Below are 26,644 nucleotides of genomic sequence, written 5' to 3'. Positions count from 1 at the left end.
ATGCTACGTAGTATTCAGGGAGTTTACATCTCTACAACTTAACCAGAAAAACTTTCTGCACATATAAATCATATTACAATAATAAAGTTCTTTGAATTGAATTGAATTGAATTTGAAATGACATAACAAAGGTTTGGTTCAAACACACATTTATTCATCCCAAAAGAGGTTCAAACATATTATTGCAATCTATGTACAAACACACATACTTACCATATCCGGTTACTTGGGCTGACAAGCAAAGGGGTGACACAGGTGTGCAGAGCTCCATTTATAGGGATGGCGATGTCATTAGGGCATACCACTAGCCAGGGGACCTTGCATTGATATGTAAAATGTTGTTTTCCGAATATAAATTGATGTTTACTTATTAAGATGAAGTGTACTTACCTTGTTGAGGAAGATTATTTTCTGTATGGTTTTGGACATGTTTTCCTTGTCTTGCTGCATTTGAACTGTAGGTGAAATGTATACATTTACCGTGTGCTTGAGAACAGTTTGTTTGGTCTAGTAAGGGAGGCCAGGTTCAGGGGATATAAGCTCAGTCTGCCTTGAATGAGGGAAGAGTGAGGATGGTGTGGGGCACAATGCTCTTGCAAGCTTTGCCCTACAGTGTATTAGGAAAGACAGCAGTTCTGATTGTTGGAGATAAACATTTAATGTGAGTTTGTTGATTTTCCCTTTTCTATTTTTTGAACCTACCTTATCTTGCAAGAAGAAAATAAAAGTGTTGTTGCAACTACAATTCTGGTCATCTCTGTACACCTCGCCCTCATCCAGAACAAACTCTTTCACATGCCCCTGTGATAGCAAGACCTCTACTCGATGCTGGAGATGCCAGTCAGCAATAAGAGCTGTGTCTGTGTGCTGGGTGTGGCTACGGACTGACCAGCCAATGGACATTTGTACCTCCTCGTATAGTTTTGTGAACTGTAGGCCAATAAGGGAAGCGATTTATTATTGGTATCACTCCTATTATTATCTTATTATTTTGATGGTGTGTGCTGGATTATTCTATCTCTATTATTTGTTGCTGTGTGCTGTGCGCTCATCTTGATGGTGTGGGCTGGATTATTCTATCCTTCTGCTATTTTGATGCTGTGTGCTGGGTTATTCACTACACCTAAATATGCATGATTTTGAACAAGACATAGACCCTGAAAGTAATTTTTTCAAGAACATTAAAATCAACTGTGGTTACTATACAGACGAACAAGTCAATGATGAAGATGGGCCTAGTCGATTCTCAATTATACACTGGCAGAAGTTTATACGCAAATTTTGAACATATTAAAGATTATCTAAGCCAGTTCACCACACCCTTTTCTGTGATAGCCATTTCGAAATCTTGGATTTAAGAATCAAAAGGAGTAACGGATCTTCAGTTAGATGGATATGACTTTAAATATATGAATAGAACAAACAAAGGGGGAGGCGGGACAGCTCTATATATTCAGAATCATTTAAAATTCAAGGTGGTGGAAGGAATGACAACTGATATTGAGGGTTTATGCGAATGCAATACGGTGGAGATATGCATGGAAAGACAGAAGAATATTTTGGTCAGTTGCGTCTATAGGGCGTCCAGCTCATGTATTGTTACTTTCAGAGACACAAGGAGGACTTACTGACAAAAGCCGAACAGAAGGTTGCTTTCATTTGTGGCAGTTTTAATATTAATCTATTAAATCCTAACAAGCAACTTATGATAGATGAACTTACGGGGGCCATGTACATGCTGTACATGGCTTATATCCTGTCATTAACAAGCCAGGCAGAATAACTTCACACTCTGCTACTTTAATAGATAATATTTTTACTAACAACATAATTAATAATATAATCAGTGGATTATTAATGAATGACATAACAGACCATTTACCAGTTTTTGTAATGTTTGATTAGGAAGGCCAGATGAAGAGGGACACAATGACTAGACCTATAAGCAGGAGATTACGCACAGATGACGCAATAGATGCATTTAAATGTGAACTGGCAATAGAAAAATGGAGTGACATGTATGAAGCCGCTGACGTGGACGTAGCCTATGGAGGTTTCTTAAATAAATTTTTGGAATTATCCGATAAGAGCTGCCCGGTTTTGTAACAAGGTAGGTCGGGTAAAAAATCAAACACTCCAGACAAGCCTTGGATCTCACAAGGAATTTTGAATGCGTGCAAAAAAAAAAAAGAACACCTTATTTAGAGACTTTTTAAAGCATAGAACTAGTGAGAAAGAAATTAAATATGAAAGATATAAGAATAAATTAACTGATATTATCAGAAAGTGTAAGAAAGAGTATTACAATAATTTATTGGAAAATAACAGGAATGATAGCAAAGGCACATGGAACATAATTAATAAAATTATTAGAAATTCTACTAATAAATCATCCTAATGACTTCACTGAAAAGGAAAAGGACATAACCAACATGGTTGATGTGGTGGAGGGCTTCAATAACTTCTTTGTCAGTGTGGAGCCGGATTTGGCGAAAAAAATAAAACCCCCACAGGGGGGAGCTACTTCCAAACACACAATTGATAGGAACCCATTCACAATCTTCCTACATGATGTAATTAGAAAAGAAATAATTGATATAGTTAAGAATTTAAAAAAATAAGATATCTACTGATGAAAGCCATTATGGAAATAGTTGACCCCATTACTCATACACTACTCACAAAAAGTTAGGGATATTCGGCTTTCGGGTGAAATTTCAGGATGAACCTAAAATGCATTATAACCTTTACAGGTGAACTTAATGTGACCTTCTGTAAACTTTTGAATGCACATGTCCAACTGTTCAATGTTTCAGTACTTTTTGCACAAGTTGCTGTTCTCTAACAAGGAGTTTAACGGCACCAATATTTTTTGTTCAGGTAAGGACCTCCACCAGTTGCTGCAGGTTATTATAGTAGAACTAGAGAATCTGAAACTGTGGTTTGATAGTAATAAGCTTTCACTAAACATAAGCAAATCTAAAATTATCCTATTTGGCAATAAGAAGGTACACCCTAGCACTCAAGTAGAGCTAAGCATTGAGAATGTAAAACTTGAAAGAGTCCAGGAGTATACATTTCTGGGGGTCATAATCAACCAAAACCTGAGTTGGAAACCCCACATAAACTTTGTTAGATCGAAAACGGCTAGGAGCTTGGGCATCTTAAGAAAAACAAGACATGTATTAAAGCTGAGATCCTTGTATACGCTTTATTGCACTCTACTACTACCATATCTGTCGCACTGTGTTGAAACCTGGGGAAACACTTATGAAAGCAATTTGAATCCCCTCATCGTCATGCAAAAAAAGGCTATAAGAATTGTACATATTGTTGGATACACCCATCACACCAACGAACTGTTTTTTCTTGGACATAGTTGAACTGAAAATGGCTCAGATAGCCTGCAAAGCAAGAAATAATCTGCTCCCTGGTAACCTACAGAAAATGTTTAAAGAAAGAGAAGGGAGATATGACTATAGACACACACTAAACTTCCAGCAACCTAAGGCACGGACTACGCTAAAGAGCATGTGTATTTCAGTTAAGGGAGTGAAACTATGGACTGGATTACCAGATGAGATTAACCCTTTGATGCATGAATTATGAAAGCCTGAGTCAAGATTTTTTTTCTTATGTGTTTTTACTCTTCTTAGAGCATGAACACTTTTGTGAGTCTCCATACTTCTTTAAGGATGCAGGACTGGTATTACCATGTCATGATACTAGTATTAATATGTTTTCAGCAACAAGAATTGACAGTCTCTGCATAAACCTCAATGGGGGGAGCAGCAGAGAGCATCTAAGTTATCAATTTCTCGCTTTTCATTGTTTATCTTTGTTTATATATATATATATATATATATATATATATATATATATAAGTAGCCTAATGATCTTGTCTAACACCATGATTGATTGTAAATGTAATTTACTAATAATTGCAAGGGGGAGTTTTACCATAAGCCTTTGGCTTCTTACCTATCCTTTTCGTTTGTATGTCTCATTCACAAATAAACAATCATTCATTCAGTAATTATAGTATAAATTAATATACCTCACTTTTACAAGCATTTTAACCTTTTCAAAAGTTAGTCATAATATAAAATTAAATTAATCACTGTTACTGAACCAGTAAAGTGTAGAGTTACTAAAACAATTGAAATATAGACTATATAAATATATATATATATATATATATATATATATATTTTTTTTTTTTTTTTTTTTTTTTACTATCTATTTTACACAGAAGGTACCACAACTGCAAACAAAAGGATGGTAAAACCAATATGATAGAAAAATTAATAAACAAAAGACATCACATTAAACAAATTTCAAGATGTTTGAAGCATGTCTTTTACATATCTTACTTAGTTTTCACTTTTGAATGTACTATCAGAACGCAGAGGTTATGTAATTGGTGTGTAGGTCTTTCTGTCTGTGAGCAAGATATCTCAAAAAGTTCTGAAGGGATTTACATGAAACCTTGTAGAAAGGTTGCTCCTGAGTTAAGGGAGAATTCATAAAATTTTCATGCCAACCAGCCAAAAGATACAACAAGGACAAACCAACATGACGATGACCATGTTGCAGTTTGGCGCCATGTTTGGTTGACGGATGTAAGTGGTGGATTAGACGTGGGAGTGCCAAAGACTTGTATGTCAAAGCTCTATAAACTACTATAAAAATACTATTTCAGTAGCATTAAATGAAATTTGTTTCTCTCCTCTCTCCTTCCCTCCTTCGTTCCTCCTCTCTGTTCCCCTCGCTCGCTTTTGTTACTTCCTTGTCTTGTTCTCTCTCTCTTCTATTCTTATTTTCCTTTCTTTCTACCTTTCTGTTTTCTCTCTCCTACATGTTTCATCTTCATCTTCTATCTTTTCTCACTTTTTTACTTCCTCCATCCTTCATTCCCTACACCCTTACCTTAGTGTGTGGCTGTGATCTGGCCCAGGGTGGTTTCTTTGTGCGGCAGGGGGAGTATATCTGCACTCTGGACTACCAGCGGCTGTACGGGACTCGCTGCTTCAGCTGCCAGGACTTCATTGAGGGCGAGGTGGTTTCTGCTCTTGGCAAGACGTATCACCCCCGCTGTTTTGTCTGCGCCTCCTGCAAGTAAGATCTGCTGTCTGTTTACTGCAAAGACAAAAAACAAAAAGTCAGCTTGCCCCCTAGTGGTCAATACAGGTAGGACCGGTGGGATTAAAATTAAAGTACATTCACATTCACATTAATAGAACCTTTTCAGCATTAAATGCCAAATTAAGGCTGTTGCCAAATTGCCAAAACAAACAACCAAGAAATCACCTAAAATACAAGAAAACAATCATAATTATTTTTATTATAACATTATTTGTCATTATATATTTAAAATTGAACTACAAGAAAATTGCCATAAAAATACCACAAAAATCTCAAACTAGGAAAACAATTTGAAACTTTGAACTCTGAAAAACAAAAAGAAGAAAGAGAAGAAAGAAAGATGGAAAGAAAGAAAGAAAGAAAGAAAGAAAGAAAGAAAGAAAGAAAGAAAGAAAGTCCCCAAAATAAAAATAAAAATTTAAATTAAAAAAAAAAAAAAAAAAAAAAAAAAAAAAAAAACATTCACATGGGTAAATAAAATCTCTCCAGGCTCCTGAATTTCAAAGGGTGAAAAAGACAAAGTAATTGTCTGGGTGGGTGAAATGAAGGAGTAATTCTCCCTCTCACTAACCACAATCAACATGACAACATGAGCAAGGTGCTGAACCTCGTCCAATAGCACAGAGCCACAAGATCCTTGAAAACAGAGCAGGATGCATGAAGACATAGATGTTAGATTAACATCTACCAAGATTAACATTGATAAATTATTTTGCTTGAATTGTTAACTGTTGGATTAAAGCATTTGGATCAAACATTTGGTCACAATTGTTACAGTGAAACAGATGGAGACATGTGGATGAGTGGGTGTTGAGGCTGTCTGCACACACTGACAAAATGTCTATTAATAGCAATAATCATTAAGTCAAGATTTGAATGCTGAATTTTCATTGAATTTGGTGTCTGAGGTCATTAGTGGGCAAGCTGGCAGCTTGCACACTCACGTTCTTCCCACTATTTCTTTCTTTATTATTCTGTACGTTTTTCGGCCCATTACTCTTCCCGCAGCTTTCGGTTTAGGCCCACACAATGAATTGGAAAAATGTGCTGCCCCATTGGGAGACGTTTGGAAATTACTTTTATAAGGAATCCGACTCATGGAATTTTCGCAATTCCAATTTTACGGAAAATTTCAGCCAACCGAAATGAATTGCCAAAACTTCGGAATCCTCCAGGGCGCAGAACTTTTGACCTGTGTACACGCACCAAATATGAAAAGCATGTGTCTTGTGTTGTGGAGAAGATCAACACTAAACATTGCCATCACACCTTGTACCAGCTAACTGTTCAAAACTAGAATTTACTGAACTAAATACTCCCTTTATAGTAAAAGAAACAGTGCAGCATTGGTGTATTTGTAAGCGGGTCACACCGTGAATAGCAGAACTTGTATGATGTACCTGTGAGAGAGGAACATATGATCCATAACATACATACATGGATAAATATAGGAATGCACATGCTTACACACGAGTCACACAGTCACTTTCACCTGTCTCCAGTTAAGAATGCATGTACATGGCTGTGTGTGTGTGTGTGTGTGTGTGTGTGTGTGTGTGTGTGTGTGTGTGTGTGTGTGTGTATTGGTTTTGTCATACAGGTATCTCTGTGCCCATGATTATACTGGGTTCAGAATGTTCTAGTGTGGTTGGTATTTGAGGTTTGTAATGTGACCCCTACTTGTGTGCTTTGATGTAAAGTGTTACATAATCCTCACACAAACAATAGATTCTTTTCACAGCAGCCATTTTGTCATGAAATAGGAGGGTAAACATAAATGTCACTCAAAACATTAATTTAGGTTCTGTTCAATTTAGGGGACAGAAATGGGACAGTAATATAATTAATGTCATTGGTATCATCTGTGTTTACCCTCCTATTTCATGACAAAATAGCTGCTCTTAAAAAGTTTTTTTTTTCTGAAATCCTAATGCACTTGTTGTGCAAATTTTTTGCTTAGAAAAGATTCTTCATTTGAGGAGTTCTGAGAATAAACTGAACTCCCTGTTCATAGACATTGCTTTGAAATTCTCAGATACCCAGAGTGCCTCACTCTAAACTGGCAATTCACTTTGGTCAGAGACTGGAAGAACTGATACAGTCAACTCGGGGGCTACTTATGTCAGCATTTCTGGACAAAGTGAGGACCACCCGTCCCACCTCGGCCCCAACACTTAATTTGGTTGGACATATGTTTTCTTCTACCAATAAAACTTCATGACGCTTATTTGTTTGAGCAACACGTATGTGTCTTTGTGATAGGGTACTATGTGACAGACAAAAATAATTAATCTCCTCCAACTGAAAATTTTAATTCATATATAAAAAAACCCAGCAAGGTTAATTTCATTCTTCTTTATTACAGTTAATATCATCTGTTCATAACATTTGGTTTCATTATTGGTTGCTAATAAAATTGGTTAGGGTTAGAGACAGATAGGTGATGAAGAGCCTTGATTGTTCAGTGATCTGTTGGTAATGCCTTAGTGCTCCGGTAGGGGGAGACTTGCCCTGCGTTCCAGTACTCATACTATCATAGTATTTAGTAGGGAAAAAAAAAGATTTAGTGTGTCCCAATACATAGTATGCCAGATGCAGTATGCCAAGAGTACCAGGATGTTCTACTACATCCGGTCAGATTTCGCAGTATGGATTTCAGCATGCTGCTCTGGCCATTCTGACCCACAATCCTTTGTGCAGCGGACGTTACGTTGCACTGACTGAATTGCGTGTACAGGCCACGCCCACATACGGACGACAACAAAACGCATATATCGCACAAAACTCGCTCAGTGACAGCAGAAGCGACAGGAAGACAGAAGATAATAAATATGACAGAGGACAGTGCAGTATGAAACAGCACCAGCATTTTGACAACAACATTCAAATTTGCCGCTACGGACGGCGGCGGAAGTGAGCGAGAGGGCCGGACTTCAGGGATGATGTATGTAGTGTGTCCCAATAGTATGCATATGCATGCATATTTCATACTAAACTACATACTTTGAAAGGGCAGCTGCAGTACATACTAAAAGTAAAAAGTATAAGTATGCGATTTGGAACGCAGGGATGCTCTGTTTCCTCATTCAGTACAGATGAGTGTATGACAGAGCTGTGTGTGGTTTTCCTCATTACTCTCTGATTACTATTCCCCTGCACACAAAACACTGTAAACTTGACAAAACATGTTAGCAATGCTTCCTTGTGTTACTGTGATGTTATATGAAAGATGTTACATGAAAAAAATGATGTTTTGTACTGGTTTATTGTTGAAGGAGTTTCTTGCGAATTCATTTGAGGTATAAGCTAGTTTCCTAGAGACTGCTTGGTGGTGCAGCCATATTGAACTGCTTACTTTCTGGGTCTAGCCAATTTAATTTAAGCTAGCCACTGGTACATTAATGCTTGTGCAATAAGATAAAAATGTTTATTTTGAGGAGTTATATGAACTCCTCCTCCCTCAGTTCTGAGGGTCAGTTTGTAACAGAAAAAGTGTGACGATCGCAGGGGTGCCTAAATGTAAACATTGATTGTTTTCCAGAAAGCCACACATAACCAAATATTAATAACCCTTTCCGGGATCTTCACAGAAAAAAAAACTCTGGAAATAAATAATAACAGTATTAATTAAATAAATTACACTATTAATGAAATAAATAAAAATCAAATAACCCTCTCTGGGTTCTTCACAGAAAAAAATAAAGTCAGGAAATATATAATAACACTATTTATGAAATAAATAATAACAAATAACCCTCTCTGGGTTCTTCACAGAAAACAAAGTCCATGGAACATTAACTTTCTGTTGTGCCGTGCACAATCTTAACAGGTAAAAGTTCAGCTTAGTTGTCAGAGCAGAATCTCTTACTTAAATGCAGGGACGGTTTTTGCTATGGGCAGTGTGGGCAACCTCCCAGGGCGCAATCTACTTGGGGGCGCACAAGAAAAAAAAATCGCCAGTTTTCTAGACCAGTGTTTCCCAAACTTTTTTTCTGGGGACCCATTTTTTAAAAATGACAAACCACTGCGACCCAAATCACAATGTAGGCTTTATCTATAAATCACAAGAGCGAACTTGTACATAAATTGCCATTTCTGGCCATTTTTAGTGCCATTACCACATCACTTCATCTTGAATAGGTAAAACAGCCATCTCAAAAAGATATAGATTGCTTGACAAATGATAACTTTGTTTAACTGTAATAATTTTGTTTGTTGCTACTGACAGTATGTTAAACTCTCATTTGCGAGTTTTTCACTGCAGATTACACACATTGGTCGTGGGTCCTGGTTTGGATTGGAGCAATTAACAAAGCCATATTTCAAAAAATAGTCTTTGTATGGCCTTGCCACAGATTTTCTCTTCTTAGTGGGCGGCTCATCAACGCCTGTGCCGTCACTTGCGGGCTGAATGAGACCGGTTGCAGGTTGACTTCACCCTCAGGCTGGCCTCCATCACGGGCGGTAGTTTGGCTAGCAGTGTCAGTCTGGTCTTTTTTCTGTTTTGTTTTCCCCACCGAGGTCGGTGCACGTTCAGCTTTACCCCAGCTTCCCTCGGATGTGGTAGTTTGGGTAGTAGTGTCTTTATCCGGGGCTCTCTTTTTGATCAGCCAAGCATCCATTGTGGCTGGCAGCGCACGAATTACGGCGAAAATATGGCGGAAACACACTATTGGTGATCTGAGCGGAAAGTGCGAGTATGGTTTAAAAAAAAAAAAATGTAAAAATAACAACGAGTTCCCTCATGTGGCTAAAAGGTGTACTGCAGATATAGATCTTAAATAGGCTAGACTGGACATGGAAGAAATACTACAAATTTATTTGGCAACCCAAATAAAATCTCATGCGACCCACATGTGGGTCACGACCCAGTATTTGGGAAACACTGTTCTAGACTACCGTATTGACCCGCACATGCCATCAGTACCATCAGTCGGCATCAGGCGGGCCGGTACCGCGCCCACCCGGTCTGGTCTGCCGCATCTGACAGGTGAGCGGCTTAATGCCGGCCAGTGCCGGCTCGCCTGATGCCGACTGATGCTGCCCCGGTTGGAGTAGTAACATGAAAGGGCGCAAGCCAGTAATATCGCCTAGAGCGGCAACATAGGCAGAACCGCCACTGCGTAAATGACTCATATGAGCAGTCTCTCAAAGTCCTTGTGTTCCTTCCTTATAATCCTTTTGTAGGTTCCAGTAGGCTTGTCACGTTCTATGCGTGTATTAGTCTCGATCGCGTGGTCAGACTGAAAAAAAAAAAAAAAAAAAAAAATCATAATGCGTCTCTGGTATTGTTCAGGGGGCCGGGCCTAATGTGGAGGCGGGCCGTATCCGGCCCGCGGGCCGTAGTTTGGGGACCACTGCTCTAGAACCTCATAGGACCTCTTTTTGAGTGGCTGGGTTAGTATGTTAGTAGTATGTCTTGGTGCAAAACTGTCATCTGTGTCATGTATGAAACAGATGGATTTTTTTTTTTTTGTCATAATGACAATGCTCCATAGGTTTGTAAAATTTTTCTTATTTAATTTATATAAAGTAACAGAACTGATGATATTGTCTCTCATTCATTTTGACCTGATTCAGACTTAGGGCCCTATCTTGCGCCAAAGTCCCTAAACCCATTATTTAGGGATTTAGCATTGCACAAGAGGCGTTCCCCCGCAAAAGTTGCTATCTTGCGCACCTCCCGTTATCCGTAAAACACCTGCGCTACCCGCTACATTATGCATAGGCGTGTTTTGGGCGTTACGCCAATTACACCAATCAGTGTGCCAGGTGCCATTGCCTTTAAGGGCAGGCTGCGCTACCCTAAATCCTAAATCCTAAACCCGTGATGGAGAGAGGGAGGTAGATTTTCTCAGGGGTTCTACTGAGGCTAAAGCAAGTTGGCTTTATATATATACATATTATATATTATATTATAGGCGAGTTAATTTGGGAGGTGGAGCCACATGTGTCCAAGTGGACGTGTCACAAGGTTGTACTGATTGAGTAAAATGCCCGGGTCACACCACAAACACACAAGAGGCAGAGGTGGAACTATGTGTAAACTAATTTATTGACAAGGTAGATTGGGCAAATAAAATATTAAAAATAAAAATATAGCACAGCTGCTAGCTTATGATAAAACAATAAAACGTGCTGGTGTAAGTGTCCAAGTTAAAACAGTCTTTCCTCTAAACAGTCTATATGAGTAATATACTCAGTCCATTCCAGCGGCGTCCCGGTATCAGTCCGACCGTGTGCGTGGCGAGGCTCCGTCAGGGCATGCATTGAAGCCGCCTGGTCGCGCTCTCATAACAGCTCAAACTTTAGGGGTAGCACATGAAACACGCCCACAGACACACCTCCAGGCGCAATTAACGGAGTCGGCATAATGGATAGCGGGTAGCGTGGGCGCAAGATACCGCTTAGGGATAGCGGAAGTTCCTAAATCCGCAATTTGCGGGTAGCAGGTAGTGGCAGCGGGTAGCGGGTAGCACAAGATAGGGCCCTTATTGCTCTATGCTTTTTAATTTGGTCTCCCCACGTGATCTAGTTGCAGCACGCATGCTGTGTCTACTGACCAAACACTACAGTTGATGCAGTTAGCTTGCAGGCTCACTTAGCATAGGAAAGCTAGTTAGACAGGACTTGGTTGACTCAGTTTTATGTGTCTGAATTTCCTCCACAGCAACAAATTGGTTAATGTTGTCCTGGTTAAGCTCTTCAAACTGTGGTGCTGTGATGCACACTGTGGGCACTCTCAATAGGTCTAGCTTCACCGAACTGGTTTCAAGTGTATCCATTGTGTTGTATTGTATCCACTGTACATTACTCTACCACTCCATGTAATTATCTCAGTTTGATGGAGAATATAATTTAGCTGATACTAAAACACCTTTGAAATGCTTTATACAGACACAGAATATGTTTATGCTACCTATATTATATAGACTTAATTCATTTTGATTAACCTGTTGAAACCTCAGCAAATACACTTGATTTCTTTCAAAAATACAAAATATGACCAAAAAATGAACCAGAAAAGTATAAAATTTATTTCTTTTTCACAAATACAAAGCCCATCCCTCCATCCCCCAACACAAAAAGAAACATTTGTAGACAAAATAAATACATAAAAAATTACAAATAAAAAGAAATAAAATGAATTTTGTTTAAAAATAAAAGCTGTATATACAGTACATTCATAAAGTATTCAGACCCCCTTCGCTTTTTTCACTTTTATTATTTTGCAGCCTGATGCTACAATCTTTTAAATTCATTTTTACTCTCATCAATCTATACTCAGTACCCTATAATGGCAAAGTGAAAACAGAATTTTAGAAATTTTGACAAATTTATAAAAAAACAAAGTGAAATATCGCATTGACTTAAGTATTCAGACCCTTTGCAACAACACTTGAAATTTAGCTCAGGTGCCTCCCATTTCTCTTGATGGTTGTTAAGATGTTTCTATACCTTGATTAGAGTCCACCTGTGGTAAATTGAATTGATTAGACATGATTTGGAAAGGCGCACACCTTTCTACAGAAGGCCTCACAGTTGACAATGCATATCAGAGTAAAAACCAAGCCATGAGGTCAAAGGAACTGCCTGCAGAGCTCAGAGACAGGATTGTTGCAAGGCACAGATCTGGGGAAGGCAACAAAAAAATACTGCTGCACTGAAGGTTCCCAAGAGCACAGTGGCCTCCATAATTTGGCACAACCAGAACTCTGGTTGTGCCAAACTCGCCCGGCCAAACTGAGCAATTGTGGCAGAAGGGCCTTAGTAAGAAAGGTTACCAAGAACCCAATGGTCACTGACTGAGCTCCAGAGGTCCTGTGTGGAGATGGGACAAAGTTCCAGAAAGACAGCCATCACTGTGGTCCTCCACCAATCTGGGCTTTATGGCAGAGTGGCTAGACGGAAGCCTGTCCTCAGTGCAAAACACATGAAAGCCTGCTTGGAGTTTGCAAAAAAGCACCTGAAGGACTCTCAGACTGTGAGAAACAAGATTCTCTGGTTTGATGAAACCAAGATTGAACTGTTTGGCCTCATTTCCAAACATTATGTCTGGAGGAAACCAGGCAGCACTCATCACCTGCCCAATACCATCCCAACAGTGAAGCATTGTGGTGGCAGCATCATGCTGTGGGGCTGTTTTTCAGCAGCAGGGACTGGGAGACTGGTCAGGGTTGAGGAAAAGCTGAATGGAGCAAAGTACAGAGATATCCTATCCTATTATGGGGTAGTGAGTGTAGATTATTGAGAGAACAAATGAATTTAAACAATTGTAGCATCAGGCTGCAACATAACAAAAGTGAAAAAAGTGAAGGGGGTCTGAATACTGTCTGAATGCACTCTAGGTAGATAGATAGATAGATAGATAGATAGATAGATAGATAGATAGATAGATAGATAGATGGATAAAAAATACACACAGTGTATTAGATTGTTCTGCCTGTCCCTGTCTGTCTGGATGTATTTTTCCATCACCTGCTGGCAGTAATAGTGTGATAGCAGCTTTTATGTCACATATTCGAGCTGCAGGAAGCCACATATGGCAGTAGACCAGCTTCTTGCCCTGCCAAGGAACTGTCATTTTTTCTGTACTTAGCCCACCGATAGCATCAGAGCAACACTTGCAAACAGCCAAGGGACATTCATGTTTTCCTTTTTAATGTTTTGGTGTTGTTTCTGTAGGAATGTGTAAGAATGTGTAACTGCATATCAGTACAGTTAAAATCATTCAGATGGTAGATGAATGTGACATTTTTTTTCCTTTTGTTCTGTTTGTTTGCAGACAGCCATTCCCGGCTGGTGACCGAGTGACTTTTAACGGAAAGGAGTGTATCTGCCAGAAGTGTACCCTGCCTCTTCCTGCCAATAGCCCTGCACCTATCCAGGCTGTGCACAGTAAGTCCTCATACTGTCTGACTCTGATATTATGAAACCATTTTCCATTTGGTCAGATTTTACTTTACTTGTTTCTTTCTTGTTTTTGATCAAAACAATTATGGTTCTTGAACTGGTTCCATCTGGGATTCTTTGAACCATGGGACTAACTAACTGTCCCACCTTTGCACCAGTTTGAGTGGAACCATTGTGATGGGGGTGTCACCGGGTCACTGGCCACTGACTCCAGCATTGCTGTGGCTGAATTTAGCCCAGTCTGCTGATTTGCTGGTCTATGGCCCAGCGTGCTGTTGAGGAGTTCATAAGACTAAGCTATATTATCCTGTCCAGCACCACTTTTCAACAGGTCATTTGAAGTCCTTTTTAGTCCTTCTTCATTTTTTTCAACATGTTGGTAATTTTGTCCAGGGTTTCATCTTTTCCTGAAATTCAGGTGACGTCCAAATTGTAAGGAACTCTTCAGGAACTTTGAGATACATTTTACTTTTTTCTAGTACTCCCTTCAGTCTTTTATTGAAATTCAGGACATATCCAAATTGAAAGCAATCATTTTATTTTTTCTGCAGACCACTGCATGCAATTTGATTTCTCCATCGTCTTCATCTTTCCATGTAGAATAATACAAGACCACTCTTGTCATCATGGTTACCACTTCAGGTCCTACAATTTTTTGGATCCAGGTGGAAAAAATTATTTTTGGTTGAAATGCTTAGAAAGGTTAAAATTTTCAAGTTTCCAGTTCATGAACTGGAACAGAACAAGTTGCTTCTTGGAGGAAAGGGCCTATGTATTTGTCATTTGTCATTTGGCTTAGAGGTAACAGTTGTGGCCCTGTATCTTCTTGTCTTACATCCAGCTGATCTCTGACCTCTCTCTTTCTGCAGACTGCTGTGGTTGTGGTAAAGAGTTTAAGAATGAGCAGTCTCTGGTGGCTCTGGACAAGCACTGGCACCTGGGCTGCTTCAAGTGTAAAGTCTGTAACAAAGTATTGAATGCCGAGTACATCAGCAAGTAAGTCAATCTGAAATCCACTACTACTCGTAAAACTCACACTGTTATTACTGATAGTGTTATTTCTACTACTAATGCTGTTACTGCTACTACTGGTATTAGTACTAGTACTACCGCCACCACTACTGCTACTATCACTCATCTTAGTGGCACTTACAGTAACTCTTTGAAACCCTCTTAACAATTTCACTGTTTCTTTTATTGTTGATTTTAAGTGGATATTTTTTAAAACAAAAATTTATGATAGCTTTGTTGTAATTTAATTCAAATCTAAATTTGTGATAATCACACGTTTTCTTGTGACTGTAATTTAAAAAAAACTGTATTTATAATATTTATAAACAGTTTTTGTGTACCGTATTTCACCAATTAATCGCCCGGCCGCAAATAGCCGCCGGGTTCTTATAAACGCCTGGGGTCTGCACGCATTTTGCATGTTAAACGCCCACCCGAATATCCGCCGGGGCGATTATTTGCATTATATGTAGGTAACCCAAAATAAGGCTACTCACCTTATTTTTGCAGAAGTAAACAGTTAGCCACACAATAACAGTGCGGCACTTCCGTTTTCTGTCAAAATAAGAGCGCTAGCTAACGTTAGAACAAAAGGGTGTACCGTAATATTAAATCGACCGACTGTAAATATGTTGGACAGTAGCTGTCATCACGATAATGACCTGGGGCAAAAATAAATAAAGGCCTGCAGCGAATAGCTGCCTGGTTCTTTTAAACGCCCGGGGTCCAAGTCGATTTTGCATATTAAACGCCCGGGCGATTAATTGGTGAAATACGGTAATTTGTAGTTCACATTTTTAAAATAAATTAATTTAATATTTAACTTATTTCAAAATTTCAGGCAAGTTCTTACTAATTTGCTCATCATCTTTACTCTACTGTTTTTGAAAGAAATTAAGTAAATTTGCTTTGGTTTCAAAGAGATAAGCAAATAAAACATTAAACATGTGAACACTGGCCTAAAACATTACATTAAACATTAAAAATTATTGAGCTAGAATTTATAACATCTTACATTATATTAGTAGTATAATCTAGTATTATACTATCCAGCAGCTGTTACATTATCAGTTGCCACAATTATCTAGACACTTGCAGCAACTTCCGGTTTGAGCAACACCATGCAATTACATGTTAGGTGCTAGGGATGTACCCGAATCCGAATCCGATATTCGGAAGTACACAAATAATGCTTTGATCCCGAATAGTTTTTCTGTCCGAAGTTTCTCCTCATTATTCGGGAGCTTTTTTCTAAAGAAAAAAAAAAACGTTTGGATGCGTGTTTTGAGCATGATTTTGAGCCAATTACAAGAGATTAAAACAAAACATAACAAAAAACATGTTGGTGCGTGTTTTCAGTCAATCACATCTATCTGAGACACTGCCACACTTTGGTTTTGGTGAGAGCCCTCAGGCTCAGTCCCTTACGTCATCACAGAGGAGCAGCAGCACAGATCACTAGCAGGCAGCACTGCAGCAACACAAAAAGCATTTTCTCATAGACAATAACGGGAAAAGAAGCAGCTATAAAACGGTGGATAAATTTTTTGAGTGTCACATCCCCTGTGAAACGACTGCCACCTGATGCCGGCAGCGGCACCGGTCAGCATCAGGCGGGCCGGCCTCTGCACTGGCTGGTACCGCGCCCACCCGGTCAGGTCTGCCGGATCTGACAGGTTTGCGGCGCACACATACTGCCATATATACCTTTCATTATAAATCAACTTTTGTTCATACGCGGCTGCAGCAGCACAACGGACAGTGACACAGACAACACGGTTGATTATTGACTGCGCAATGCAGCCATTCGCCGGTAATCGAGCCTACCTACTGGTTTACATATGCAAGTACAATACAGGTGTATTTGCCTAGACCCCCAATATTAGACGAGGGCATTTTTTCAGGGTGTTTTCAATGGAAAAAAAATTGTCTTATATTTGGATGAATATGGTATTTTATTCCCGTTCTAGTTAGCCGAGAGCTAAACCGGATGTTAGCCTCTAGTGCTCCCACTTCCGGTTTCTTCCCGAATCCAAATAACGAATCCAAAGTTTTTTTAAAAGCCCGAATCCGAACCCGAATACAAATAGTGCAATGGCTGTACACCCCTACTGAGTGCTCCACCAAACTTGACTTATTCAAACAAAAATACATTTCTGAGCAGTGTAAAGTGTTTCTGCATAATTATAAGTGAAGGGAAAAGACAAAATTGCACTAGAAAACATTGCAAATTTTAGTTTAAAACTTGTCAAACCGTGCCGCACAACAAGATACAAGAAGCTAACATGACTGCAGCTAGCATGAAGAGCACAGACGAGAAGATGGAGGCTGGAGGCGATTGTCCATGAGATGAGGAGACTTAAAGTGGAGCTACTCTTGAGAGGCAGAAACACAAGCCACTGAGATCAGAAAACACTGTTAACAGTTAAGATAATAATTTATGAGATAAATGAGATGGAGCAGTCAAACATGAAGACCACAGAACTAAGAAGCCTCAGTGTTCTCTACTGAGGAAGCAGTGAATGGATACCTTCCTTCAACAGGAGGTGGCCCAGTTGAAATGCAACATTACCAACTTGGAGCAGAAAAATGAGGACTTGGAAGCTAGATAGCACCTCTGCAACTTGCACATAATTGTTGTGAAGGAGAGACGAGAGGATGGTAAACATGTTCCAGAATTCGCTCTACAAGTGCTTAAGGATTCTCTTGGGCTGGATAAAGCTCCTTTGTTGGACCGGGCACACTGCACTTTATCGCACTGGTAATGCGATGCTACTTCTTTCAGGAACAGAAGTTGTTGATCAAGAAGGCCATACAGAAAAAAGAGATTGTTACTCCAAATAGTGACAGAATATGTATCCTACCTGACTACACCAAGAGGATCAACCTTATTCAACCTTCTCACTTATTATGTTTGTTTAATTGAGGTTTTGATATATTTAAAATATTGTGAGTTGTGCTGAGTTAGAACTGTCGATACTTTACCACATCCCCAAACAGAGATAGATTACTTAATAAACTACTCAGAGGTGGCTTTTCCAAAAATTTCCATTCAAAATTTACTGCAAAGAACTGAGGTACAGCCATCCTGATACATAGAGATATTATGTTTGACAGACAAGCATAGGAGATTTGTAACTGTATAAGGAAAGCTGTTCACTTTAGCTGTAGTGTTGGTAAATTTATATGCCCCCAACTTGGACAACGGGAAATTCCTTTAGCAAACTGCATGTAGTGAATTGCATGTCTCCTAGACCCTAATAACCATCAGCTTATAGTAAGTGGAGATTTTAACTGTGTATTATCTTTTTTAGAGTTATCAAAATCTCCATCTGAAGGCATTAGCAAATCGGCTTGATGTGTAAATGATTTCTTAAAAATGTATGAAACATCCAGGCAATAAAAGTTTTTTCCACAGCCCATCAGATTTATTCTAGAATTGATTTCATTTTTCATTTCATTTTTATAGACAAGAGAATGTCACTTTGCTACCCATTGTGTCTAATGGGCCATTTCTTACTTTATTTGGAACAAAAAGATTCCTAGAATTAGAGAATTATATCTAGAGAGACACAAGGATGCGGCTTGACTGGCACTAGCCAAATTTTTGCATTATTATTGGGCTGCAGCATTAACCAAATTTTTACCAAATTTCTATCAGGGTACAGGACCAGTATGGGCTGAGATGGAACAGTTTGTTTTTAATCCAGTGTCATTACCATCAATTCTTTGTGCACCACTACCTCTCAGCAAAAAAAGCCAGACAGTCAACCATAATGTAAATGGCTCTGAAAATATGGTCCCAGTTTAGGTCACACTTTAAACATAAACAAGCAGATTAATAATAGATTAAGATAGTTAGTACGATTTAAGGTAATTCAGACTCCACTTCTCAAAAAGCAAACTTGCAAAGATGTTCCCAGTAACGGACCCAATATGCTCCCATTGCTGTCAAAACGAAGCCACCCTTTATCACATGTTTTGGACTTGCCAGCCTTGGTTCCATTCTGGACTGCTATCTTTGAAACCTTTTCCTACATTTGTGATTAAAAAAAAAAAAAATACAGCCAGACCCAACAGTTGCAATATTTAGGGTAGCTTCCACCACCGAAGTCTCACTGTCACTGGTTCCTCACTCCTAGCACGAAGGCTGTTACAAGTAGCCACCATCACATCCTCAATGGATAGAAAGTGTTATGACATATTTAAAGGTAGATAAACTTAAATACTCCACAAGAGGCTCAACTTAGAGGTTTTTCAGAGATTGACGACAATCTTTCTTTACTTTGAACATGAATATGTATCTAAACAGCAGATGTCAGTCATGGAACTTTTGTATGTTTCACATTGTCCCTATTTTATACATTTTGTCATTTTGTCAATTTTTGTGTTTATTGCCGGTATTTGTTTGATTTTTATGGGAATTTTCTTGTGAAATTTTCTGGGTCATTTCTTGCTAATTTCCCAGTCACTTTCATTCCCAGCATATTTTTGAAAGACATCAAGTGAATTTGCTCAGTCCTGAAGATGAAATACTTTGAAAATCCCGGGTGTAGTTGACTGTTTCTGATCTCCTGTCTTATCCTCTTGTTTGACTAGGGATGGGATCCCTTACTGCGAGATGGACTACCATGCCATGTATGGCATCCAGTGTGAGAGCTGCAAGAAGTACATCACTGGCAAAGTCCTGGAGGTAGAGCTCTGATTTGCAATTTTACAATTTGTTTTGCCCTTCATTTCAGAATCAGTCACTATCACATCTACAGTATGTGCAGGGTGGTTAAATTACATAATTCAAAGCAACAGAGACCTAGGGCTCTAGTTTCCCGGCACAGCGTGGGGTGGCGCAGTGAGGCGAACCCCGCGCAGAGCTAGTTTCGACCGGTGAAACGGGAGAGGCCAACAGTTTCCAAGTTGGCGCACATCACCAAAACCTCACAATCAGCACAAACGGTGCCAGTCTCCTTTGATCTGACATCAGTTGTGACGGGACAGTTGATATGGAGATATATGTATGTGCTGATTGTGATCGTAGCATTGAATAGTGTTTTTTTCGGTATTTATTGCATTGTTCATGTGCCTGACATTCCGGAAGCCTGCCTGTGAGGTTTTGGTGACATGTCCGCACTGCTCGCTGGTCTCCGCTCCGCACGGGTCTCCTGGGCTCCGCTCCGCCTGCGGCAGTAGACCTCCATGTCAGTTGTGTAAACTTTCATTACGCCTTCGCGCAGCGCATTTTAAAGGCGAGGACAGGGGCTCATTTGATTGGTTAAATGTGAATCGGCTGTGTCAAACCCACTCCACGCTTTCTCTCCTCCCTTGCGCCGGTAGGAGGGACGGCGGAGTACTTGCGCCACCGAGAACGGCGTGCCAAACTTGGAAAATCCGCCTGGCCACACCCAGTTGGCGAAGTGCATCTGCGCTACGCCCCCGCCTCGCCAGGTCTGCGAAACTAGAGCCCCTAGAATGGGTTAACAAAGGAGTACAAAAACCAAAACTATAGCACTTTAAATATTTGCGAAAGTATTTAAGGCATCTTTCACAAATTTAAACACAAAAGGTCATTTCATTTCTTTCCTTTTTTAAAAAAAATCTTTCTTTTGTTTTTTCTTCTAATTTTGTGGTAATTTTCTGCAATTTTTTTCATTAATGTTAGGCTTATTTATTTATTCATTTATTTATTTATTTGCTAATTAGCGTATTACCTTTTCCCATTTTTGGGGAAAGAAATCAAGTGAATTTGCTCAGATTTCAAAGGGTTAAAGGAAAATCCACCCTTGGATACACTGTTAGATATTACTAGTTTGTCTGCCTCATCTACATCTACAGTACCTCAGTTCATGCTGTGTTTCCAGCATGACTCCTATTACTCAAACACATCCACAGTACATTCTGCTCTACTGAGGCCTCCTTCAGTGGAGAATCTGATATCTCTTCCTCTTCCACAGTGGATTTCCTCCTGTATGACTGTTGAACGCTGGTGTAAAATGGCAGCTCTAGAAAGAAACCTTTGCTCTTTGATTTGGAAGGACTGACACCAAAACCTGATGGTAAATTGGTGTTGATGTTGATCACTGAAACATCTTTCTCCTACCAAACTACATGCTACAAACTGGAAAGATTTAATTTAACTCGATTTTTCCTCTAAAAAGGCACCCAGGGTAGATTCTTTACTTATACTCCATACACACTTCATCTCACGTCATCATGGGGAACTAGTTACTTAATGATATTAAGTAGCACTGAATTCCTTTGGTATGTGTGCTGTTCATTGAAACATGCTCAGGCTGTGCTGGTGTGCAACTAATGGGACCCACCTCCAGGTGGGGCTGGCACATGGGCATGACTCATCTCGGTCTGAGGATAAAGTTGTGACATCAGTTTAACCTGATTTCACTACAACCCCAGAGCCACTTGTAAAGAAAATGTCTATTACATGTGAATACACACATTAAGCTGGCACAATATGTCATAACCCCAGCGCTGAAAACTACTAGTTTGCTACACAAGTTGTGGAACCATGCTGGTGGGAGCCCATGCTGGCATGAGATAAAATAAACAATATACAAGGTCTTAGTTCCAAAGGGGAGAGCATATCTGCCTGAGTTGAATGGATTTCCAGTGTGTATCTTATATACATTTTAAATGTGGCACTGTTGCTGCTCATGTTGCTGTTCTGTGGTGGTGTAGGAACTGCTCCGTGGCTGGATAGCAGTTGTATATTTAATCATTAAATGCCGATCCACAATCTGCCATGTGAATTCACAGCTGTATTCATAGCTGCAGTTTAGGTCCCCCGCTCATGCTAACGCTATCGCTGCCCTAAAGGAGCTACATGACTTTGTCGGTTTGCTGCAAAATAAACACCCAGAGGCTCCATATGTGGTTGCAGGTGACTTTAACCATGTGCAGCTGCAAGACACACTTCCTGAGTTCCACCAGCATGCCACCATTGCCACTAAAGGTGACAATACACTTGACAGTGTAGACAAACAGAGGTGGGGCATACAAAACTACCCCCTAAGTGCGGACTCTCCCGACTAACTTGAATAAAAGACCAAAGATATGAGGTTACATGAGCAGATAATTACTTAAAACAATATAAGAGACCAAGGGGACTAGAAAATGTCTCAAAAGCATAAAAAAAGCACAAGAAAAAACTAAGAAGGGATCGGCGTTACATGTTCAACTTGAGTGTGATGGTGCCAAAGGGAGAGGAACAACAGGTGTCTGAATCAGGCACGGCAGATTTGTTTACAATACTCAAAGGACTGAGAGAATTCCGTCGTGATAACACGGCTAGCCTAAAAGAAATTAAAAAAGATGTGAATAAAACCAACAAGAGGATAGAGGAGGCTGAGCAAAGAATTGATGACGCAGAGACAACAATCAAAAATATGGAGGATGCCATGACAGATTTGTTAACACTGCAGGCACATCTCCAGGACAGGCTGACAGACCAGGAGAGTTGCTCAAAATGGGAGAACATCCAAATCTAGGGGGTCAAGGAGGGTGCAGAAAAAAATTCAGAATCAATGATTACCTTTATTGAGGCACTCCTGAAAGAAAAACTGGAGATACCCAATACAGGAGAGCTCCAGATCCAGAGGGTGCATCGGAGCTTAGCGGCAGTGCCTCCCAGTGATGCGTCCCCGCGGTCCATTGTTGTAAAGTTTCTAAGTTATAAAACAAAAGAAGATGTCTTACAACGAGCCTGGCAGAAAAGGTGTTTCCTCTATCTTGAACAAAGAGTTAATCTGGATCACGATTATGCTGAAGAAGAGCTAAGGAAGAGGAGGGCATATACTGAAGCAAAATAGGTGTTGTTGGGGAAGGATATGGCTGAGAGAGGATTCCAGGTGACGGTGCTGAGACCCCCAGAGAACTGGAAGGAAAGGATTCAGTGCTTGATTTGGCAGACAAGTGAGGCTGCAAGGACGAGGAAATGCCAGAGCCAAGCCAGGTTTTAAGGAAAAGCTGAGCGCCTTTCGGCAAGATTACCAGGACGTTTGAATGAAGACTACAACTGGTCATATAGTCGAAAGATAGGTGGACACCGCGATGGGCAAATGAAGGTCAAATCTGATCCTTTCGTTTGATTTTTCCTTTCCCCCTTCTCTCTGCCTCTTGCTTGTTTAGGGTAAAAGTTAATAAGAAACAAATAGATTTGGAACAGAGTAATTGTTTTTCTTTATTTCTCAAGGGATGTGTCCCAACATCCAAAAGGACAATTATGGACAATGAGCAAGCAATAGAGCATTTTTTGTAATTAACTAATTAAATTTTTTTTCTTTCTTGAGGGGGCACAGTCAAGGGAGAAATGGTATGTTTTTTGAGGGAAATTCCATGTTTAATTCAAGGAACATAATGTTTAATTAGTTAGGTGCATTATATGGCATTGATATAGTACTAATAAGGTGTTATAATATAAACTGAAACGAAATATTTTTGGTTTAAAGTATATAGTATATATAGCTTTTCCGAGGTTTTCTTTGGTGTATTTTAATTTCGATTTCATGTACAGCTCCCTCTTGAAAAATGGGTAGTTTTCTCTAAGTAAAACTAGGTAGACACACTACAGTGCATTATGGTATTTATATTGATGTACTATAATATTAACCGAAACAAATTATCTTGGTTGATGGGACAGAATACTATAAAAGGTATTTTTTGAGGGTGCTTTTAAGCTATTATTTTTGCTTTAATTAAGGAAGGAGTTATTAGAGTCAAAGTAATTTTTTTTTCTTCTTTTTAAATTTATTTTTTTTATTAATTATTTATTTATATATTTTTTTCTTTAAGAGGATTTTGGTCAGGCTCAGTGTTGGTTAAAATGATGTAATGATAGTTCGGGGTACACTCTATGCTGCAGAAAGTCCAAGTTGCATCTAATAGACAACATATTAGAGGAACCTTTACTCCCAGTGCAGGAGGAAGTTCTTCCCCCTAAGCCTTTTGGCTTAAAAAGGGTACTAAAGGTTACCTCATTTAGGGAGGTCGTTTTTATCTTGAATGTACATTCAAGAAATTATTCCTTAGTAAGACAAGCTGTTGGGACAACGGTTGTAGCTGGAATGAAATATGGGTGGGGCAGCTATTATTATTATTATTATCAATATGGAACTCAACTTGATCTGGATAATGGGAACTGAATCTCTAATTTCTGATGGATTCTAGAAATGGTGACATAAGAATAATAATGTCAATGTCATACTTAATATAGTAAAAAAGGAGTAAAATACTAAACAAACTCAGAAAAGATGAGGCAGACGTGGCATATTTACAGGAGACTCATATGACAGATGCTGAAACGGTTAAACTTAAGAGGATGGGCTTTAAATATGCTTTCACATCATGTTATAACAATGGCCGTAGAAGAGGTTTAGCAATACTAATATCTGGAAGGTTAAGTTTTGAAAAGGAGTTCGAAATGAAAGATAAGGAGGGCAGATATATACTGATAAGGGGAAGATTAGAGGGCACGGCGGTGACTTTGCTCAATGTATATGCTCAAACTGGGTCAAAATGGGAATTTTATGGCCAAATGTTTGATTTGATGACATTAGAATCACAGGGAATTCTTATAACCGCAGGAGACCTGAACCAAAGAATGTTACCTATGGACTCTACAGGGGGAAATAAGTCACAAACAAACTCAGTAAGTTGGAAAATTAGGGCAATGATGACAGACACAGGTATTATGGATGTTTGGAGAGACTTTAACCCCTTGGTTAGAGACTATACCCATTATTCCCCACCACATAAATCCTTCTTAAGGATTGATTTCTTCCTGATGTTTAAAAGAGATAGACATAAAAGTAAAAAGTGTGAAATTGGTACTATGGATCTATCGGACCATAGTCCGGTCTATATAACTCTGAGGATAGGGGAGGGGAAGAAGGAAACCCTTTGGAAACTGAATTCAAATCTATTAACCGGCCCAACGAAAGAACAACTTAAGAGTGAAATTGAGAACTATATACTGGAGAATGACAATTGTGATGTGTCCCCGCCAATGCTTTTAGATGCCTGTAAGGCTGTAATGAGAGGGAGATTGATTACCAAGGCTGCTTCTATTAAAAAGGTGAGACAGGAAAAATTGAATAGGTTACAGGCAGAACTGAAACAATTAGAGCGGGAACATAAAGAGTCACAAGACCTGGAAAAATATCAACAAATGAGAAAGACAAAAAATGAAAAACAAGATTCAATCACAAGATATACAAAAGAAATTAATATTCTTAAAGCAAAAGTATTATGAAACAGGCAGTCTGTTTCTTTGGCATATAAATTAAGAAAACAGCAGGCAGAGAATGGAATATATAAGATACAGGACTCCCAAACAAATACAATTTATCATAAATTAGAAGACATCCAGGGCTGTTTTGAGAATTATTATGGAAAATTATATGCACAACCGGAAATAAAAAATGATGATAAGATACAGTCCTTTTTGAATTACCATCAGTGACAGAGGGTCAAAATAGACACCTAGTGGCCGAAATTTCTTTGGATGAATTGAATGCAGCCATTACAGTACTGATGGTAAATAAAGCACCAGAAACAGATGGGTTTACGTTTACGTTACGAGTGGTACAAAGCTTTTTGGGAACCACTACTACCCATGATATTAAGGACTTTTAACTGGGTAATGGAAAAGTCAGAGATGCCACCTTCATGGAGAGAAGCCATTATCTCTACAATACCAAAGGAAGGGAAGGACAGTTTGAATTGTGCCAATTATAGGCTAGTGAATGTATTAAATCATGATTATAAATTGTTTACCTCTATATTGGCCAGAAGAATAGATAAAGTTCTCCTGGAAATAATTAATGTGGACCAGACAGGGTTCATCAAGCAGAGGCAAGCGCAAGACAACATCAGGAGGTCCTTGCATGTTATGAGTTACATAGTAAATAAAAAAATAGAAGCAGTGCTACTGGCGTTGGATGCCGAAAAAGCATTCGATGCTGTCCATTGGACATTCTTAAATAAGGTAATGCAGAGATTTCGCTTCCATGAGACACTCATTAAAACAATACAAACATTGTACTATAAACCAACAGCCAGAATCAAAATAAATGAAGGACTATCACATCCCTTTGTGCTGCAACGGGGTTGCAGACACGGTTGTAGTACAAGTTCCCTTCTTTTTGCAGTTTTTATAGAGCCATTGAGTCAATGGATTAGACAGAAGAAGGAAATAAAGGGAATAGATATGACTGGAAGAGTACAAAAGATAGCGTTATTCATTGACGATGTGTTGGTGTATGTAAGCCCACCAACACATACCATCCCAGTGTTGATGAATACTTTAGAGGAATATGGCAAATTTTCAGGATTTTGGTTTCATGGCCGCAGATGGATCAGGATGTTGAGAGGGAAGTATACCAGTGTGATGTGTGTCAACAGAATAGCATGTCTCCCTCTACAGCACCCTTACATCCCTGGGAATGGCCAGAGAAGCCCTGGACTCGACTCCATGTGTTTTATGCGGGTCCGTTTTTGGGCAAGATGTTTCTGGTACTGGTTGATTCCCATTCTAAATGGATGGATGTGTATCCTGTGAATACAT

At 39.3% G+C, this 26,644-nt stretch overlaps 1 protein-coding gene across 2 annotated transcripts in view; it reads left to right on the top strand.

The window, feature by feature from the left end:
* Window positions 1-26,644, top strand: part of ablim2 (actin binding LIM protein family, member 2) — a 235,904-nt gene that overhangs the window by 106,273 nt on the left and 102,987 nt on the right. For both annotated transcript variants that reach the window (XM_030075915.1, XM_030075916.1), the window contains exons 3-6: window positions 4,935-5,118; window positions 13,931-14,043; window positions 14,928-15,054; window positions 19,669-19,762. In XM_030075915.1, the coding sequence (XP_029931775.1) occupies window positions 4,935-5,118; window positions 13,931-14,043; window positions 14,928-15,054; window positions 19,669-19,762 (518 nt within the window). The remainder of the gene's footprint in view (window positions 1-4,934; window positions 5,119-13,930; window positions 14,044-14,927; window positions 15,055-19,668; window positions 19,763-26,644) is intronic.

This window comes from Myripristis murdjan, chromosome 18 (genome assembly GCF_902150065.1).
Source record: "Myripristis murdjan chromosome 18, fMyrMur1.1, whole genome shotgun sequence".
Classification (NCBI taxonomy): Eukaryota; Metazoa; Chordata; class Actinopteri; order Holocentriformes; family Holocentridae; genus Myripristis; species Myripristis murdjan.
The sequence above is the reverse complement of the archived record's forward strand: the minus strand, read 5'-3'. Positions and strand labels throughout refer to the sequence as shown.